Source organism: Podarcis pityusensis (assembly GCF_964106645.2).
Source record: "Podarcis pityusensis genome assembly, chromosome: 13".
Taxonomy (NCBI): Eukaryota; Metazoa; Chordata; class Lepidosauria; order Squamata; family Lacertidae; genus Podarcis; species Podarcis pityusensis.
The window spans coordinates 30,394,319-30,416,541 of NC_138038.1; the positions used below are offsets into that span (position 1 = coordinate 30,394,319).

Genomic DNA, 22,223 nt, shown 5'->3' on the forward strand with positions numbered 1-22,223 from the left:
TCAGGCTTTGATGCCAGTAATCACCTCTTCAACATGGGGAGGAGATTGTACTAATATCTGTTTTGTGTTCCTAGAGATTTGCTCCCTGGAGTTCACCAGAGACTAGCAATAGAGACATTCAGGAAATGCATTCAACTTGTTATTTGGTTCAACATTTTTTTGAAAAAATGGAGGACAGAAGGTACATAATGGTAAAGGTAAAGGGACCCCTGACCATTAGGTCCAGTCGTCACCGACTCTGGGGTTGTGGCGCTCATCTCGCTTTATTGGCCAAGGGAGCCGGCGTACAGCTTCCAGGTCATGTGGCCAGCATGACTAAGCCGCTTCTGGCGAACCAGAAGATATATGCCTATTAGCTAATTTCAGTTTGCTAATATTTCTGCCTGTGTTTGTATGCATTTGCAGGCATTCCTCAACAGACCTCTAATTTCCCCATCCTGCCATGCTGCCCCATTGACTGCTGCTGAGCAATCTTTCAGCAATGGGTGGAATCAGAAATGGCCACTCACCCAGTCCCAGCAGCATACTTTTGTAAAGAGGTGACCCACCACAGTGCAGGTTGTGGCAGGAACTGTCAAAATATATTAGCCCTCTCCACAACGCCCCCCCCCCTACCATCTGCCCCATGGCTTCAATATGGGAGCCATCAGGATGACCTGCTCTGTGTCTGCCTGGGAACCACTGCCCTGTGCTGCCTTGGATCCAGTCCAGAATAAGCTCAGCGTGGGGCCAATGTTTAATTAGGGGTTTAAAACCCTATTTATCTATATACATTCAGGAGATGGGTGAAGGAAAGTGAACTTGTATCTCCTTTGCTCCTTCCACCCAAGACAATGTTGCCAACCCCAACCAGTACTGACCCCTCTACTAGTCACAACTGTGGTGAAGGTGTTGATTTTCACACTGTACATATGGATGCCAGAAGGAGGGGCTATGCAGCAAATGTGATGCCAGTCCTGGAGTGCAACTCCACTCCCCAACTATGTGTTGAAAGGATGAGGATGTCTAGGGGATTGGGAACCTTCTTCAGTCAAGGACCACATTACATCCTGGACCAGGACCAGGTACCACTGCTGGACAGTGCCAGAGATAAAACTAGATGCAGGGATAAATGTGAATTTTACATTTGCAAAGTAGGCTAGATTCTATACACTCACACTACCCTCTCTATCCTCCATCCTGACAAGTGAGAGGCATTAACAGAGCTCAAGGACACATTTCAGTCAGGCAAAACAATTCAGGAAGGTGTGAAGCAGGCATGGGGAGATTGTGTGACTGGTGAAGATTTGTAGCCTGTGGAGTGTCCCAAGAGCCATGTAGAGGAGTCTAAGGGGTTGCATTTGACTCCCACAACTGAGGATCTAAAGCAGGGCAGTCCAGCCTTTCAAACCAAGTGGGACACAAGAGTTGATACCGAAACCACAGACCAGACACTGAATTAAATTTTCATGTCATTAATTAAAGTGTTCACAATAGAGTTAATACTATTTAATATATGCCACACACAATTTAATGGTTTAATGTATTTATTCATTTATTAAATAAATTTAATCTGCATACTCAGGGTGACTCCCTTACCAATAAATAGATGCAAAACACAAAAATGTGGGAGAATCCAGGATCAGTGTGTGTGAGAGAGAATCCAACTCCTGAAAGATCTGAGCATATGTAACAGGAATCAAAGTAACCACAAAACAATTACCACCACATTCCATCCCTCTCATGCAGTTGCACTCCTGACTATCCCTCTCCCTGTCCATCCTGCTGGGGGTGAAGAGAAGAGGCAGAAAGTCACAAATCCAAGGACCCCTTTCCTTATTGATACATGTGTGTGTGCTTTGGGTGTAAGAGACATTAGAGGTGGGTATCTAAAAAAAATCCCCCCTTGCTAATCTATAAACAAGAGCCCATGTTTGCTCTTCCCACCACACAGTTATTTTCTGCACAGCCAAGATCTACCTAGCCTGATCGCCCCAAATTGTCATTCCTCGCCAGCCCACTGATTCCCCCTTTTCTAGCCCCCAGCCAGGTCATTGACCTGTGTGAACAGGAGGCAATGAGGAGCCCCTCCAACTTACCAGAAGCAGCACTCTGGGGACTTGGGGGCAGCTCTCACCTAGCTCTCTGCTTGCTCCTTCCTGACACTGGTGGGTGGGGGGCAGCACCAGATTTAGAGCAGTGCTACCAGTTCACCCACACAGGATGCCCTGCCTAGGACTCCCAAAAATGGCCTTGTAGGCTACATGTTGGGACACCCCAATCTTGGTATAAAATCCCCCATCTTCATTTGGAGTACTAATGCACGTTGCACTGTTTTATCTCTTCATATATTTTGACTATGGCAAGCTTATTCTAGTCACACTTTCCAACTTCTTTATAAAGGCTATAGATAAAACATTTCACCTCATTTTTTAAGGAATGAAACACAATAGAAAACACCTTTGAGTGTGTTGCACCTGCTCTTTCCCAATGACCTTTTGTCTCTCCAGTCTTCCCATTCCTCCACTTCTGGCTCCAATCCCACATCTGCAAAATGGAGACTGCATGTCAAAAGAAGTGCTGGTATGTGAAATCATAACACAAGAGGGAATTTGTGGCCACCCAAGGGTCATTCTGAATGCTGATTGCCATATGTGCAAGTTGTGACATAAAAAGAAAACAAAAAACATTATAACATCCCTATAATGACATACACAACAATGAGTTAAAAACAAGTGAATTGGTGAAAATTTACAACACCTGCAAGAATGGGTACATAGGTAAGCTCCCATGAATGAAATTACTTTTTATCTATTGGCTTACATTTCCACAGCAAGAATTTATAACTAATACAAATGTTGAGGAATACAGTGGTACCTTGGTTTACGGGCTTAATCCATTCTGAAAGTCATTTATTAAACCAAGGTGTGCTTTCCAATAGCAGTGGCAGACTCAATTTACAAATGGAACACACTCAACAGGAAGCAGAACATGTTCTTCTTCCAAGGCAAAGTTCACAAACCAAAACACCTACTTCTGGATTTGCAGCGTTCTTAATCCAAGTTATTCATAAATTAAGCTGTTCTTAAACCAAGGTACCACTGTATAAGCTTTTAAGGAGAACATTGTTATGAATTTTAACATGTGATAATTTACCAGTCAACTGGCAGTCAACACAATCATCTATATTAAATAAGCTTTAGATCCTCCTGATTTCAATGGGAAAGATTAAATCTGCAGTCCAATACACAATAGCCAAAAACTCTAAATGTATTCAATGAGGTTTATTTCTGAGTATATATTCAATTATATAAATGCTAGCAGTGAGCTAGCTACATTTGCCCAGTTTGGGAGTTTATTCATTCTAAAGAAGGCTTGGCTTGTATATTGGTCCTCCAATTTCTGTCTGCCTCTGCTAGCATGGGTAATGGATAGGGAGGATCAAAGCTTTAGTACAACATCAGTCTAAAGCCCTATATGGCTACAATCTTTACCTGAGAGTAATTCCCATTGAGTTCAGTGTTGCCTACTTCTGAGTAAACAAACATATGAATGGAAATTTTGGGCAAGGCATATAGACAACAGAAACTGTTTTTTAAAATGCACTGGAGAACGGTTTTTGCCGAAGGATTGGGGGAGAAATGTTAGTAATCAGTTTCCAGAATGCCACTTTCAGTTCCTTGTTTCTCATGCTATATATGAGTGGGTTCATTACTGGTGGCACCATGCAGTAGAACATAGAAACCAGGAGGTCAAATGCTGATGGGGAACTGGAACTTGGTCTGAAATAGACAAAGGTGCCACTTACCACAAACAGGGAAATAACAATAAAGTGAGGCAAGCAAGTTGAGAAGAATTTTTGCTTCCCTTGGCTGGATGGGATTCTCAGAATAGCTCTGAAGATCTGAACATAAGAAAAAATAATTAGAGAAAAGTAAATGAAGCCAAAAGAAGACCCAAAAATCAGAACCCAAATTTCATTGAGATATGAGTCAGAGCAAGAGATTTTCAGCAGTTGTGGGATTTCACAGAAGAACTGATTGATGACATTAGAACAGAACTCAAATCTGAATGTAGCCCCAGTGTACATAGTTGAATAAAAAACTCCACCAATCCATGCACTGGCTGCCATCTGAATGCAAGCTTTTTTGTTCATAACAGTCTCATAATGCAGTGGATTGCAGATGGCAACATAACGATCATATGCCATGACACCAAGAATGATGAAGTGGGAGACCATGAAGAAGACAAGGAAGGAGACTTGGCAGATACATCCAGAGTAAGAGATGGTTTGGGTCTTCATCAATGAATTTGCAATGGACTTGGGAACTGTAACGGATATGGAGCCAAAGTCTTGGAATGACAGGTTGGCCAGAAAGAAGTACATGGGTGTATGAAGCTGGTGGCTATAGATGATGACTGTGATGATGAGAAGGTTTTCTATGAAGGCCACCAAATACATCATGACAAAAATGATGATGTGGAATATCTGCAACTGCTGGATTTCAGCAAATCCATGAAGAAGGAATCCATTCACTCTTGACTGGTTAGACATTGTTCTTCTCTGATGTTTGTTTGGTACCTGTGAACAGAAATATATCACATTACTTCTTTCTTATTCATCTGTAACTATCTTAGTGATGTTCTCTCAACATCTCTCTATCTGTTCTAACAGTGGTAAGCTTCAGCATTCAGTTTATTCATGTCTCATTTCTAATCACACCCTGAAGGTTTAATTCTCATGAGTCTTGTACAGCTCAGCAACACTGAATCAGATGTGTATTTTGAGAGTTGTGCAGGTGGTGAACTTAGATTGTCCGTGATCCAAAGTGCTGTTAGAATTTATATAAAGGACTTGGGCCATAATAGCTAACTGGGTCACCATTCACCTTATGGTGAATGAAAAGTAGCATTTAAGATTATGGCAACCCCTCTTGAACTTCTGGTCCTGGGTACAATATAATAGTGTGTTGGAATTATTTTATGAACACAGCAAGGAAAGCTTAATGCAGTTTTATTTCGACAAGAAGCAACAGTCACTGGGGAGTTCACCAGGGTCGATTCCACAGATGTATAAATTACACAGGCTTATATAGAGCCCTTTCCTTAGCTTTATACACATGGATGTAGAAATTAAGTGACATTCACAGAGGAAAAGCAGGCATTATCAGAGCTGGAAACCTTGTTCAGCAAGAAGAGGATGGAACTTGTTATCAGGCTAGCTCAAGGCTGAGTTATTCCTGCACAAATATTCTTGACACATTCTTAGCACAATATGAGTAAGCTGATTCTAACAACATTTTTAATGCAATCTGGGTAATGGGAATCAATGGATTCCCCTTACAACAGTCTTAAAAATACTTGTGTTTTAGTAGGCATACAACAGACTCAACATGGTGTGACTCCTGGAGACAGATAACATTAGGCTGGTGCTTGTGGACAGCATCAGCTACCCTTTTACATTTGCTTGGGTCTCCCAACCCTCATACGTTCCATCAAAGTATCATCACATTACATTTAGGATTCACCTAAAGGATGAATCGAATGCAGGTCGCCGAATGCAGTATTCCATCCACTATGACCATCAGATTGAATGGGAAGCCTCATCTATATGGAATTTTCACTTTGTGTAGATACCCCATTACAAGACTGAGTAGTGGTGGTGCCCTAAAGTGCCTCCACGTATATTTTGTAAAACAATGGTCTTGGGATCCTGGAATTTTAGCACTTTGACTCTTTCTTGAGTAATTCCTATTAATTAAAAATAAAAGAATTCCTTCCAGTAGCACCTTAAAGACCAACTAAGTTAGTTCTTGGTATGAGCTTTCGTGTGCATGCACACTTCTTCAGATACACTGAAACAGAAGTTGCCAGATCCTTCTATATAGTGAGAAGGTGGGGAGGGGTATTACTCAGAAGGGTGGTGGGAATGGGTGATTGATATCTGCCAATCACCCATTCCCACCACCCTTCTGAGTAATACCCCTCCCCACCTTCTCACTATATAGAAGGATCTGGCAACTTCTGTTTCAGTGTATCTGAAGAAGTGTGCATGCACACGAAAGCTCATACCAAGAACTAACTTAGTTGGTCTTTAAGGTGCTACTGGAAGGAATTTTTTTTATTTTTGACTATGGCAGACCAACACGGCTACCTATCTGTAACTCCTCTTAATTAAGTGAAAGGTGAATCTGACAATTATATCCTTGGGCTTTACAATGGAACTCATATTTAAGGAAAACAGATGAGGCACATGCCTAAGTTCTTGACATTGATACCAGGAAAAGTTTGAGAACAGATAATTCAACAGTCAGTCTGTGGGGACATAGAAAAGGATGATGTGATTACCAAGACCCAGCATGGGTTTCTCAAAAACAAGTCATGCCAGACAAATCTCATTTCTTTATTCCTTTTTTTCTTTTCTTTTTTGATGGATTGAGTGTCAAGCTTGGTGGATCAGGGGAATGCTGTGGACGTAGTGTAACTTGATTTCAGTAAGACTTTTGGCAAAGTGATATTTTTGGGAAGAAGCTGGTAAAATGTGGGTTGAGTGGGGTAACTGTTAGTTGGATTTGTAGCTGGCTGGCTGACCCAATCCAAAGAGTACATCTAATCCTGGAAACAAGTGACAAGTAGGGTGCCACAGGGTTCTGTCCTGAGCTCATTGTTGTTCAATGTCTTTATAAATGACTTGGTCGAAGGAATTGAGGGGATGCTCATCAAGTTTGCAGATGATACCAAACTGGGAGGGGTTGCTAATGCCATGAAAGACGGAATCAGGATTCAATATAACCTTAACAGATTGCAGACCTGGGCCCAAACTAAAAAAATGAATTTCAGTAGGGACAAATGTAAGGTTCCACATTTGACAGGAAGAAACAACTGCACTAAATCACTGGATTGCCAGTAGTACATGTGAAAAGGATCTAGGGGTCTTAGAAGACCACAAGCTTAAGATGTGTCAACAGTGTGTTTTAACAGCAAAAAAATAAATATAATGTTATTCTAGGCTGCATCAGCAGAAGTATAGTGTCCCAATCAAGGGAAGTAATAGTATCACTTTATTCTGCCTTGGTCAGATCACATCTAGAATATTGTGTAGTTCTGGGTTTCACAATTTAAGAAGGATCATGACAAGATGGAATATGTGCAAAGAATGGTGGCCAAGATAACCAAGAGTCTGGAAAAGAAGCCTTATGAGGAAAAGTTGAAGGAGTTGGGTTTGTTTAGCTTGAATTAGAACACATTATTGACATGGATAGACTAGACAATGGAATTCTTAATTTTAAGGCAAACATTGAGTTAATTGGAATGAAGTTTGGCCTATTTATCCTCCTCACCTTCATTATCATCTAACTTTCCTTTCCATTCAGTGTTGCAATCCATGGTATCCCCCAATTACTCCACTTGGTTTGGGATTCAGCTGAATTAGGTGTACAAACACAATAAAAGCATCCTGCTAGTCTTATCTAAGGGGTTTCTATTTGCAAAAATTCCATTAAGCAAAATTATTTCAGTTAGAGTCCTTTATCCTCTTTATAGATCAGGCTGCCTCAAATCCATGTTTTAGGAGGTATGGCGGTGGGGAGGTATGGCGGTGGGGGCAGATGTCATAGGCGAAGGGGATCGAGATACGGATATGCTCGTACCCCTTCCAATCTGCGCCCCATCCCGAGAGACGAGGGTAGGGTGAGCAAGGATTACTCACCTCCGTCACTGGTGTTGTGCAATGCCAGGTCTATAGGCAACAAAACCGCCACCCTGCGAGATTTCATCATCTCGCATGGGGTCGACCTGGCTTGTGTGATGGAGATCTGGGTGCGCGAAGGGGATACTGTTACCTTACGAGAGATGGCGCCCCCGGGTTTTTCCGTCCTCCACCAGTCACGGACTGTGGGCCGGGGGGGAGGGGTGGCATTATTAATCCGGGAAGATTGTTCTTTCAGGGCTCTACGATCGCCATCGATCCCCGGCATTGAATGTGTTGGCCTAGTGTGGGGCTCCGAGGTGAGCTTGGCTGTCTGGCTGGTGTACCGGCCACCTAGCGCACCAGCAGCCACCCTGTCAGGCCTGCTGGAGGCGGTGGCCGGCTGGGCCTTGGAGTTCCCTAACCTATTGGTATTGGGGGACTTCAACATCCATGCCGATGCCACTCCCTCCTCACAGGCTCTGGACCTGGTGTCTTCCATGGCGACACTAGGGCTCTCCCAGTTTGTTTCGGGCCCCACACATCAAGCAGGCCACACGCTGGATTTGATCTTTGGCATCGGTATAGATGTGATCATGTTTCCTTCGATGAAGGTGCCATGGTCTGATCACTATGCTCTGAAAGCCAGGATTGACGTTCCACCCCCACCCTGCTTAGGTGGTGAGCCGATTTGGGCTCGCCCGCGGAGGCTGATGGACCCTGATAGATTCCGTCAAGCCTTGCGGGACCTTTCCCCCCCTGGCGACTCATTGACTGAGCTTGTTGAGGGCTGGAATACCCAGCTCCTGGCAGCCATCAATGAGATCGCACCTAAGCGCCCTCTGCGACCCCGCAGAAACCGGGCTCCCTGGTTTACTGAGGAGCTCCGGAAAATGAAGCGGGACCTCAGACGGCTAGAGCGGGTATGGCGGGGTGCCCGTGACGGAGCCTCAAGAACATCTTATAGGGTTTTTATGAAAACCTACGAGATGGCAGTGAAGGCCGCTAAGAAGTCCTACTTCTCGGCCTCCATTGCATCCGCTAGCTCTCGCCCGGCACAATTATTTAGTATAATTCGGTCTTTAACGTCCCTCGAAGGACAGCCAAATTTAAATAACAATTCGACACACAGCTGTGAGGCATTTGCGAGCTTTTTTGCGGAGAAGGTCCTGTCGCTCCGCCATGACCTCCCTGCCAATTTGGATACAATAAAGGAACTGGAGGCCCCTCGACTGTCCTCGGGTCCAGTATTGGACCACTTTGACCGGATATCCCCAGCCGATGTGGACAGACTCCTCCGAGCTGGAAAGCCCACCACCTGTCCTCTTGACCCGTGCCCGTCTTGGCTGATTAGAGCGTGTCCAGACGAGGTGCGGGCCCCCCAGGGGGATATCATCAATTTGTCCCTTGGCACCAGGGCATTCCCAGGGGAACTGAAGGAGGCAGTGGTGCGTCCGCTCTTAAAGAAAACATCATTAGATCCTTTAGATCTATCCAATTACCGCCCAGTTTCGAATCTTCCATTCCTGGGTAAGGTGATTGAGAGAGCGGTTGCTGAACAGCTTGGTAGGTTTCTGGATGAAACATCGGCTCTGGATCCATTCCAGTCCAGCTTCCGCGCTGGTCATGGGACCGAGACGGCTCTGGTCACCCTAACAGATGATCTCCGCAGGCAGCTGGATCGAGGCGGGTCGGGGCTGCTGATTCTTCTAGACCTGTCAGCAGCCTTCGACATGGTCGATCACAAACTCCTGGACCACCGCCTTGCCGACGTGGGGATCCAGGGCACAGTCCTTCAATGGCTGCGCTCGTTTCTCTCTGGTCAGGGACAGAGAGTGGCGCTTGGGGGGGAACTGTCATCCCGCCACTCCTTGGTGTGTGGAGTGCCCCAGGGTGCGATACTCTCCCCGATGCTTTTTAACATCTTTATGCGCCCCCTCGCCCAGCTTGTCCGGAGTTTTGGGCTGGGCTGCCATCAGTATGCTGATGACACCCAACTCTATCTGTTGATGGATGGCCATCCTGACTCGGCCCCAGACACACTGATCAGATGCTTGGAAGCTGTGGCTGGATGGTTACGTGGGAGCCGGTTGAAGTTAAATCCTTCGAAGACAGAGGTCCTCTGGCTGGGACGGGACGATATGGGATTGAGGGGGCAACTCCCATCTCTTGTGGGGGTGCAATTAGTGCCAGCACCGTCCGTTAAGAGTTTGGGTGTAATCTTCGATACCTCCCTCTCCATGGAGGCACAGATTGCAGCTATAACAAAGGCGGCATTTTTTCATCTCCGCCAAGCTAAGCAGTTGGCTCCTTACCTCTCTCGCCCTGACCTAGCCACTGTGATCCACGCGACGGTCACCTCCAGACTGGATTATTGTAACTCGCTCTACGTGGGGCTGCCCCTGAGACTGACCCAGAAACTCCAGCGGGTGCAGAATGCCGCAGCGAGACTCCTTACGGGGTCTTCGCTGCGGGATCACATTCATCCGGTGCTATACCAGCTGCACTGGCTCCCGGTGGAGTACAGGATCAGGTTTAAGGTGCTGGTTTTAACCTTCAAAGCCCTATACGGCCTAGGACCCTCGTATCTACGGGACCGCCTCTCCTGGTATGCCCCACAGAGGAACTTACGGTCCTCAAATAAAAACATCTTGAAGGTCCCAGGCCACAGAGAGGTTAGGCTGGCCTCAACTAGAGCCAGGGCTTTTTCGGCTGCGGCTCCAACCTGGTGGAACGCTCTGTCACAAGAGACAAGGGCCCTGCAGGACTTGACATCTTTCCGCAGGGCCTGCAAGACAGAGCTGTTCCACCAGGCCTTTGGTCAGGGCGCAGCCTGACTCCCTCCTTTGGCAATCTTTACAATACTTTAGTTTATGGTTGCCATCAATTTTGATTTTAATTAATTCTTATGATGTTTTTATAATGTTGCACTATTTTAGTGTTGTTAGCCGCCCTGAGCCTGGCTTCGGCTGGGGAGGGCGGGATATAAATAAAATTTATTATTATTATTATTATTATTATTATTATTATTATTATTATTACTTCTTCATTTTAACATCTCCTGAAGTGATCACCTGCAATACATGGTTGACTTCAGGAAGCAAATTAACTCCATTATTCTCAAACCCAACTGCTTGCAAAATGTTCATTTCTTTTTAAACAGTCCCATTCCTTCACGACAAGTCAGAGGGTAAAAAGATAGAAATGTTGGGGATGGGTGGAGCTTACTGCACTTATCTCTCCTTGCTCTGTTTGTTTGCAGGATTTACAGGTGAGTAAAAATAGGACTTATAATATAGTTCCTTATATCTCAATAAAAAGATGTTAAAATAGAAGGTCAATGGAAGCATGTGATTACAAAGAGCAGTTATTGTGGAACAGTCTTGAGAACAATACACAAGTGAGTACCAGAATTTGTGGCTGCTATTCAATGAAGAATTAAACATACTTTAAACCATTAATGTTAATTATGAATTTATATATTGTTGTACATTTAATGTATATATTTGTGTTTGCTACCTTGGTATAATCCCTCACCAAAAGGAGGGGTATAAATCCATTAAATAAATAAACATCCTTATGTACACTAAATATTCAGTTAGATTGTGTTATGTGTGTTTGCATAAATAATTTATTTATTTCATAAAATTTATACACCACTTGATTGTAAAAATCCTCCAAAAGGTTTGCAAAATGTCAAAGCTGTTTTTCAAAAAGAAATAGGAAGTACTTGGCAATGCTATTCAGGGCCATATCATCATAGTCAATATAGTAGAACAAGCTGAGGTACACATAGGATACATAGAGCTCCAGATCGATCTGCCAGTTGACGGTGACTTTGCAGTTGTGGCACACCTGGGAACGATGCAAAGCAATGGCAGAGTAGCTGTGGTGGTGTGGCTGGTCTTTCAACAAAATGCTCAAGGAGTCTACCTTGGGGAACAATGTGGTCTATGATGAAGTGAAGGGCGGAGGCATGCATTTTCCCACTCTGGAGACATTGGGGGACCTCCAAGAACAAATTTAGAAGGGCATAAGCATGCACAGGAAGACAAGAAGTAGTAGAAGTTCCTTTATGTAGACCCTTATGTTAGCAGATCCATATAGTTAGACAACAACCAATTGATGGATTCAGATTTAGTTTTATTTGGTCCCATTGAAATCAATGTGAAACATCCATGTGACACTCATATCCATACCTAAAGAAAATGACTATATTAATTTCTATATTAGAAAACTAAAAACAAATTTATTTGAAGATGTTTTCAACCTTAACATATTTGACAAAGCAGCCTTGATCTCTTTATTTCTCATGCTGTAAATCAGTGGGTTCAGCAAAGGTGGGACCATAGAATATATCACAGTAAAAAACAAATCTAAATGTGTTGCTGTATTAGTCATGGGACTCAAATAGGAAAACAAGCATGTGACCATAAATGTGGAGAATACCATGAGATGTGGAAGGCAGGTAGAGAAGGCCTTTTGTCTTCCCTGTGCAGATGGCATCCTTAACACCGCACTAAAAATCTGTACATATGTCACAAGAACAAATATAAAGCAGCCTAGCCCAACGAGAGCAAACAACAGCACAATTCCAGTTTCAATTTGATTTTTCTTAGAACAGGAAAGCTTTACTAACTGTGGGATTTCACAGAAAAACTGATTGACAACATTGGAGCAGAAAGGAGTTGCAAAAGTGCTGACAGTGTGCAAACCTGCATAAAGAAACCCAGTGACGCATGAAGTAAAAATCATTTCAGTGCAGGCTCTCAGGTTCATCACCATCTGATATTGCAGTGGGTTGCAAATAGCAACATACCGATCATAGGCCATGACTATGAGGAGGAAAAAATCAGTAGATATGAAGAAGGTGAAGAATAGGACTTGAGCAACGCATCCAGAATAAGAAATGTGCCTAGAATTCATGAGTGAATTGGCCATGGATTTGGGAATAATGACTGAAACTTGTCCCAGGTCCTGCATGGCTAAGTTCATTAGAAAGAGGTACATGGGGGTGTGCAGACGATGGTCAAAGGCTACTACAGAGATGATGAGAAGATTCCCTGTTACAATTGCCAAGTACAATACCAGGAATATTACAAAGTGTATTATCTGAAATTCCCAAACTTTTGAGAATTCCAGGAGTAGAAACTCTGAAACAAAGGATTGGTTAGCTATAGTTTGGTCTTTGCTTTGGTCCATGCTTTCTGCAAAAAGAAACAGAAATACAAAGTTTTAATGACAGCAGAATATTCTAGTAATATAACACTTCAGCCTGGAGAATTTAACATTTCATACTCCTGGAGGTGCACTCCATTGTCTCCAAGACAGATGGATGCCAACCCCCCCCCCCCCCAAAAAAAAATGGTGCATTGGAATCCCCGATCTGGACCTTGTGTATAGTAGAGAAGAATTTGCTCTCCAACATAAAAATGAGTTTCAAATTTTTACTGGAAACAGTCTTAAAATAGTTGCAAAACAAAAGTTGCAATTACAAAATAACACATTGCTCTTGCCTGCACCATGAGTTGCGAAGGACATCAGCAGCCTTCAGAGCTCCCATGGATGTAACTTCAGCATTCTGGGTGATGTAAAATAACATCTTAAAAATTTTGAGGGAGATAAGTAACAAACTCAACTGTAAGACAAGAAACAATGCCTAGGTTGAGTTTCCAAAAAGTTTCCACAAAAGTTATAGTACTGGATAGATATTTTGGGTGTGGGATTAGAACAGCTAAGGATGTCTACTAAATACCAGCTTGAAATGTAGCTAGGTCACTCTTCACAACTTGGATCAAATGTGGTTTGGGAGGAAATGCAGCAGTTCTTAAAAAATGACCAGAGACATGTGGCTTGTGGCTTATGCTGTGTGTATACCACTTCTCAAACCAGTGATAGGAGCACACAGAGAAATGGGGACTGTGCACACAGCCTAACCCTGCACACCAAAGGATTTTAAGCTTTCTCCTGTTGAATATCAGCACCTACTATCCCCCACAGGATGCCATTTTTGAGGGGGACAATATCAGAAGGGAACAGAAGTACACTGGGAAAAATACTATATAAATAAGCACTTAAAGAATTGTGAGAGAAAAATTGGAAGAGTGAGGGTAAAAGACCTAAACACATTGAAAGTGGTTCTTACAACTCACTGACATACAGTCCTGTCCTACTTATGTTCAATTTGGATGTAATTTTCAGTTAAGAGTGCATGGGGCTGCAGCTGAATAGATCCACAATGTGATAAAATCTGTTACATGAGAACCAGGCACTTTGAAAATAAACAGAAAGTTAATGATTTTTTCAGATGCAGCAGGTAATAAGTATTCTGCCATCAAAGCATCAGAGAAGCCACAGTATATTATGAAAGGAGCACAAACTCTCTTTCTTCCTCTGAAATTTCACTAGCTTAGTTAAAACCTTTCAATTTCCCAATACATATGGAAACTTTCAAATAAATTTTGGAAGGCTTGCGAAAACTCATTCAATCTTTCCTTAAGTTCCTCTTCCTACTTTCCTCGGATGTTTTGCCACTGAAGAAACCCCCAAATTCACTTCAGTTTGAAATGTTAAAGGCAGCTCTTGCTTTATTGATTGTGGTTCTGCATTATAGCCAACACAACACCCTGTTTTTAAAACTTAAAGAACTCATTTATTTTTTTTGTGTGAAGAATAAAAAAGGATTCCCACGCCCAGGAAAAAATCTCACATTCATCAAGATTTTCTTATAAACAAACAAACAAACAAACAAACTTCAACATTTTCCAACTCGGGACCTGCTTTTAACCCACACATAAAGTTGAGAAAAATTGATTAATCCTGTACTATACATTTGCATGGTGGTGGTGCTCCTGTTGCAGCCTATACTGAATCGGGCCATGACCTATTAGTTGGCAACCAGTGATTTAATGGATATACATGTGAGATCCATTAAGTAACTCATATGGTGTTAGGTAAGGTTTGAACTGTATGAATTAATTTAGTAATATTTTTCTCTTACCTTCCGATGTGCTTTCTCCTCTAAGGACTTCAGCTGTCTGTGCATTTGGATAGTCCTCCATAAAAGCATATGAAACCCAACCAGTCCTTGATGGCCAAAAAGATATATTCAGCAAGGGGAGGAGGGTACAGTAATATCTGGTTTGTGTTCCTAGAGATTTGCTCTCTTGAGTGTAATGCATTCTTCATTAAATTGTTTTTCCATTGATATATAATTTTATGGTATTACTCCAGAATAAAGTGGTGTTATGAGCCATCAAACCTTGGAAATACACTTTTTCCCAAAAGGTTTCCACAATTTTGGCCACTAGTGTAACTATAGAGATTGTAGGAATCACTCATTTCACAACCCCCTCCCCTCTACTGGTATGCCTTGGCAAAATGTATATATAAAAATGATGCAAAGCTCACACAGCTGTAACAGGACAGCACTTAACCCAGTGATCCCTAGGACTCTGTATATCTGCTTCACTTTAAGGACAGGCATACTCCCCCCTTCCTCCCCATTTTTGGTTCTGTAGGCTTTTAGAATAGTTAGGGGATCTTTTGTTCTTTAATCAAAGTGTGTATGTATTGTAATGTGCTACTTCCTAGATTGTAACTTTGCTATCTGAAGCAGCATTTTTATATATTCTGTCACTCCTATTTTATATAATAAACCAAGCTTTCTTTGTTTCTTTGTGTGAGAAATTCTTGTGGGCATAAGATTAGGGGTTAACAAACATCCATCACAAGAACACGTCATAACTCCAGCAAAAGATCCTAAACTTCTCAGCTGTATGTAAATAATAATAATAATAATAATAATAATATTTTTTATTTATACCCCACCCTCCCTGGCCAGAGCTGGGCTTAGGGCAGCTAACACCAGTAAAATTACAATAAAAACATAATGCAGAAAAATTTAAAATACAGCTTAATATGCAATTTAAAATGCAGCCTCATTTTAAAAGTAGTCCATAGATCAAAACAGTAAGTGGAGGGAAACGTAAGGGTCAGACTGAGTCCAAACCAAAGGCCAGGTGGAACAGCTGAACATACATGAATGCTGGCAGTGCAAACAGACACATCATAACACCCACCCACTCACAACAACAATTTGGAACACCCTCAACCCCCACCATTTCCTGCTGCTTGGCTAATCAGATTTACATCAGCCACATACCAGTCTTTTTTTTTTTTTAATTTGAGAGGAAGAATACGGTACCTAACCATTGATGCAACTAGGCTATGATGACAGAGTATGTTTATGTAAGAATGCCAACACCAAGACAGAAGAATCAGTTTCTGACCATTGGTAGAGTATAGCTACTTCCCACCAGTGCCAGACTTTGGGATTTAAAATTTCAGTGGCACCATGTGCAATGCCAAAATTCAGCACCCCCAACCTCTCAACTTCTGTTCTTCATCATGGCTGTGGCGTCTTCTCGGCTTGGCACCCAGTGTGGACGAACCAGTTTCACTCCCCTAATTCCGCCTCTGATCTCACTGCCTTACGGAGTGATGGCTAGGGCTGGTGTACTGAACACTCCTGATCCATGAAATCAGAGGAATGACTATGCTAGTGTTGCATGCGCTCCAGTCTCTAAGTGGTGAGAGACTCCAGGAGTGCCAAAACTTTCCCAGGTTTGGTTTCCTTGGGATGAAGTCACTGGAAATTGTGGTGTTTTCAGGATATATGGTTTTATTTTTATAAATATATACAATCTGAGCATAAGATGGGAAGAGTCACAGCATTAACACTCTGGCATACTGATATAAAAATTGGAGTTTGGCTTTTGCTCCCCAACTCCCCAAGGGACTCTGAATCCCCTGAGTCCATGATTGGTCAGAGAAAAAATGGATAGAGGCTAGATCCAGTGGAAAGCAAGGTAGATATTTATTTTTTCTGTTGAAACAGAATTCCCTCCCCTCCCTGAACAAAAGTGTGCATCCTTTAAAGACTTTTGACATGGCCCAACCCCCTTAGTCCAAAGATCACCCCAATATCATCATATATACATCATAGGAGGTGGTCTACAGCAGAAATCCTGTCTGCCAGGATATCTGATAATTTGTCGCTGATTGCATTACCTGAGCAGCCTAGCCATTGTGATGGTTTTGTGATGGTTAATATTTTAGTTCCTGTATCCAGGTCGCAGGCTCACCTTATTCATACACAAATATGCCCTTAAGACAGAATTTGTAAGCAAAAAGACAATGAGAAGGCTTTCCCTTACTATAGAGGAATATTTCAGGTCATTGGGAGAGTCAAAATGATTTCAGGATTGCTCTCCTGTACTATGTCAGACACATGGTTTATATATTTAGATATGTATGCATTTATGAATATTTATTTTATATTTGAGACCTTAGAATTCTTATAACAATACCTTGCTTCCCCGTTATGTCTCTATGGGTCTGCAAAACCATAGCTTTGGTTTCAGCACAGTGAGCATTTCCAGTCTCTGTCTTTCTAGTTTTCAGTTCCCTGCCTATTCTCCTTCTTACAAGATGACCTAGTCTCCATTTGGTTGAGAGGCAAAGACTTGCACCCTACTTCTGGAAGCACCATTAGCTAGTTGTTCCTATGGAAACATGTGCAGCTCTTTAGTCATGCAAATAGGGCGTTTAACAGTCTTAGCCAGGTCTCTTATCTTAACAAAGAGACTGACGTGATCCCTCTGCTTTATTCCAACATTACATACTGTATATCAAAATTACGGCCTTGTTTTGTTTGAGAACCACAAGCATCAGCTAAACAAAGCCTCCAATCCTATAGCACAAGATATTACACCTGTATAACATAGAAGAACAGAATTATATCTGTTTGCATTTTAACAGAAAGAAACCTCACATTATATCAACATCAAGGGAATTAGAAGCGAGGGCGGGGAATGGGGATCTGTGCATATCAGGCCTACATCAAGATGTTAGAATGTTCCATTCTTATTCAGATGAATGGTGTATCACACCAATTTTAGGTGAATCGCAACACATGTGTCATTAACTACTCAAACCAGGTTGATGGAATGTAGAAGGAAATGTTTGAAGCTTATATTTTTATTTGAGCAACGAGTGACTGATTTTTATATTCAGTTGTAAGTTATTTCATATTTCTTTCAATATCTAAGAAAGAACCGATATTATTGTTTCAGCATGAGATACATATAGGCACACCCATTTATGAAAATGCACTAGATTGCTTAACAAATTTAAAATGGGATGATTGATCGATTAAAAATGGCTCTGTTTCTTTAAAACCCTAAGCATACTTAAATTACAATAGGATTAATGCTTTGAAATAGTTCTAAAACTGTTGACATTTTTCTTCTATAACAAACAAGAGAAGATATTTAGGACTGCAATGGACAAAGCACACATTGGCCATGCTGGCTGAGACAGATGGGAATTGAATTCCAACAACATGGGAACCACATTAACTTCCCCTACTTTGATTGTGTATCAAAACATTCATACACTTTAACATCATTACATACAAAACCCTGCATAAAGAATAACACCACAAATTGTATCCTTAGAAAGCTATTTCAATCCTAAAATCTTGGACACAGCGACCTTAATCTCCTTATTCCTCATGCTATAGATCACTGGATTCATCATGGGTGGAATCACGGAATATATGACGGCAAAGACCATATTTGTATGTGAGGAGGCATGCTGTATGGGTCTTAGGTAAACAAGTGCTCCACCAAACAGGAACATGGAGAAAACAATGAGGTGGGGAATGCAAGTTGAGAAAGCTTTTTGCCTTCCCTGTGATGAGGGCATTCTCAAAACTGTACTGAAGATCTGGACATAGGTTACAATTATAAAAATAAAGCAGCCAAATGCTATAGCCACACTTAAGAAAAGAAGTGCATTTTCAAGTATGTATAACTTTGAGCAGGAGATCTTTACAAGCTGAGGGACCTCACAGAAAAACTGATCAACAATATTGGAGCAAAATGTCATGGCAAAAGTGCTGCCAGTGTGCAGCACAGCATAGAGAAGACCACTGAGCCATGCACTGCCCGCCATCTGAATGCAGGCACCTTGATTCATAATTGTCTCATACCGTAGTGGATTGCAGATGGCGACATACCGATCATGTGCCATGACAGTGAGGAGGGTGTAATCTGATGCTGCAAAAAGCAGAAAGAAATAAACCTGAGTGACACATCCAGAATAAGAAATCACCCTAGTATTTGAAAGGGAATTTGACATCGATTTGGGGATTGTGACTGAAACTGAGCCAAGATCAGTCACAGCTAAGTTCATCAGGAAGAAATACATAGGAGTGTGAAGGTGATGATCAAGAGCTACTGCAGAAATGATGAGAAGATTTCCTGTGACAGTGGCCAAATAAAAAAGCAAGAACACAAAGAATTGTGTTATCTGCAGTTCTCGAACATTAGAAAACTCCAAGAGCAGAAACGTGTTCACAGAAGTTTGGTTAGACATCTTTTCATCTCTGATTTAAATTGCAAAATGCTCTATGGAAGGGAAAAAAGGAAGAAAGTTGTTAACATTATTGCATTGTCTAAAGAAGAGTTAACCTCAAGTGCTATTAATTCAAATTGAATTTAGTAATGTCCGTCAGGTGAGATTCAAAAAAGCCAGAGAGCAGAATGTGTTGTAGTAGGTTTCCAATTACTATGAAGTTCTCCTCTCACATAACAATAGCTAAGGAGACCATAAGTTGCTCATGATAACTAGAATGTGTGAGATAAAGAACATACAACTGTGTCTCCTATAGATCCTGGCATACAGTATATTGTACTTTCATTAAGCTTACATTAAATATGAATTACTTGAGAGAAAAAGTCTTCAGAAAGATGTAATCATTCTGACATAATACGTAATATTTATATAATAATGATATATATGAGAACACATAACAGAGTAGGAGTGGCTGGTGTAATGGAGCTGTGCCTTGCTGCCAACTTTTTGACAGTGACATTGTTGCCACTTGCCAGCAAAAAGTGACTCTGCCAGTGAGCCCCCCCCCAAAACGGACTTCCCCACTGTCCTGCCCACCTCCCCATTAGCCGAGTAAGCAACAGCTCAATAAAGACATCTGAAGGAAGCCCTGTTTAGGGAAGTTTTTAATGACGAATGTTTTAATGTATTTTAAATCTTTTGTTGGAAGCCGCCCAGAGTGTCTGAGGAGAGCCAGCCAGATGGGTGGGGTAGAAATAAATTATTATTATTATTATTATTATTATTATTATTATTATTATTATTTGTACCACCTTTCCAAGTTAGTCATTCCTGGAATAGAGACAAAACCCAGAATGGTAGTAGTTGTAATAAGCAAAAAGCTTTCTAACAGTCCTTAAGGTAAAGGGACCCCTGACCATTAGGTCCAGTCGTGACCGACTCTGGGGTTGTGGCACTCATCTCGCTTTATTGGTCGAGGGAGCTGGCGTTTGTCCGCAGACAGTTCTTCCGGGTCATGTGGCCAGCATGACTAAGCCGCTTCTGGCAAACCAGAGCAGCGCACAGAAACGCCATTTACCTTCCCGCTGGAGCAGTACCTATTTATCTACTTGCACTTTGACGTACTTTCGAACAGCTAGGTTGCAGGAGCAGGGACCGAGCAACGGGAGCTCACCCTGTCGCGGAAATTCGAACGGCCGACCTTCTGATCAGCAAGTCCTAGGCTCTGTGGTTTAACCGGAGCTCTTATTTACAAACACCTACTCAGAATGTCTTTCTGGGTGACTGCAAAGAAGAAGAGAAGCCAGGATGATGTGAGGTTTGGTGCCAAAAGCCTCCTGAAATTTTATCTGAACCAACTCTAATATTTACTCCAAGGATGAGACACCAGTGGCTCTCCTGTTATTGTTGTTTACCAACTCTCAGTAGCCCCAGGCAGCATAGCCAATTGTCAGGCATGATGAAACTTAAATTTTTGGAGGGACACAGGTTTCTTCTTAATCCCAGGTATGGAGTTTTATAAACTCCAAAAACATTCACCACATGCTTCCCCACTTTTCCTTGCTAAATTTGAAAACAAACAAACAAACAAAAAAAAACCACCTTGATTTAATATAGTTTCAGTCTTTGCTTTTTTTACCCCATGCTCTCAGGCTGAGCATTTTTTTAGTCCATATTTGTGGTTCTAAGAAAGAACCTGTCTTATGGTTTCAGTGATGTGATGTGATGTAATGTAATGTAATGTAATGTAATGTAATGTAATGTAATGTAATGTGGTGTGTGTGTGTGTACACACACAGACATATACATACACAGATAGAGAGATAGAAAGAGAGAGGGGGGAATTCAGATATGACCTAGAGCCAATAATTTTGTTTTGAATCTTATTGGAAACAATATTCTTATTTAAGAAATGATATGTGGATTTATATATACTAACATCATACTTCTAGTTAGCTTTAGGCTGAGAAGATGATCTGCTTTACTCCTCAAGTCCTAACCACACCACACCACACCATAGACTAATGGAGAAAGAATAGATTCATGGATGACAGAGCATGAGGCAAAACATGAAAACTTCTAATGGAATAGCTTAAAAGAATGACTTACTTTTTCATTCATAGAGTCATTTCCCCTTAGCATGAAATTCTTCTCTATGCACTCAAGAATATTGTGCTGGCAAATGCTGTAACTATAATGTTTATGAGCCAGCCACAAGGTTTGCCAGGAGCATCTAAAAATACTGACAAATGAAGGAGATTTATGTTGCTTTGGGGCTTGGGGTGTCTTGCTCTCAAGAGTCCAGCATAACTACGTAGATGAGGCAAATGTGTTCTTGACGTCTAAAAGTTTGCTTTGTGTTTCCAAAAGAACTTAATTAGTAACAAATGAGCTGAGTTATGATGAAGGAGAAAGTATGATTACTCATGTGAGCTAAACCCATTTCTTTCATTACCTTCTTCTTTTTTTCCTGTTTGATTCACATACTCCAAATGGCCACTAATCACATTTTGTTAAAACAGTGAAAAATGATAAAATGCGCCTGTCTATCTCTGTGTATGACCAAGGAGAAGATTTGAATGGAAGGTTACTTTATTGGTTTTAGGAGTCTGAAATCAAGCTGAAGGAAGTGGAGGAGACTTAAAACAAATAACTTCTTAAGGAAAAAGAAAAGAAAAGGTGGACTGAAAGTGGCCTAAATGGCTGAAGACATACATCATGTATGTGGGACCAGTCTGTGAATAAATATCAGGACACTGTCCCCTGTGCTTTCTATGACTTTTCTGGCACTGTGTGGGTTAGGTATGGCAATAATTCTCAATCTAAGGGCCATCTTAGACCTTTCTTTACATTGAGATGTGGAGCACCAGGATCTTTTGCTCCAAAGCTTGACTGCTACTAGTCAGAGGTCCCAGTGGGTTAAACCCTACAGACTTTTCTTGAACTTTAACAACAGCAGCAGATGCAGTCTCTACTCCTGCAGGTTTTCAGACACCCACGTAAAGAGGTGAGCCCCCCCCCCCCCAGTTCAAATTGTGGCAAAATAAATTAGGACTGTTGGCACCTTCCCAATCGCCTCCATGGCTTCAATCTGGGAAGGCGCCAAGATTACATACCGTGGGTCAATCTGGGGACC

The 22,223-nt window shown here is 41.9% G+C and overlaps 2 protein-coding genes across 2 annotated transcripts; both read right to left on the bottom strand.

The window, feature by feature from the left end:
* On the bottom strand, positions 1-19,108 carry LOC308460824 (olfactory receptor 14I1-like; the record flags this gene model as incomplete). The annotated part of the gene is made up of 3 exons (XM_080977359.1): positions 1-102; positions 3,788-3,883; positions 18,458-19,108. 3 exons carry the CDS (start codon positions 19,106-19,108, stop codon positions 1-3), a joined length of 849 nt encoding a protein of 282 aa, XP_080833485.1.
* LOC308461852 (olfactory receptor 14C36-like) lies at positions 11,891-14,727 on the bottom strand (the record flags this gene model as incomplete). The annotated part of the gene is made up of 2 exons (XM_080979017.1): positions 11,891-12,873; positions 14,667-14,727. 2 exons carry the CDS (start codon positions 14,725-14,727, stop codon positions 11,891-11,893), a joined length of 1,044 nt encoding a protein of 347 aa, XP_080835143.1.
* Positions 19,109-22,223: the final 3,115 nt, after the last annotated feature.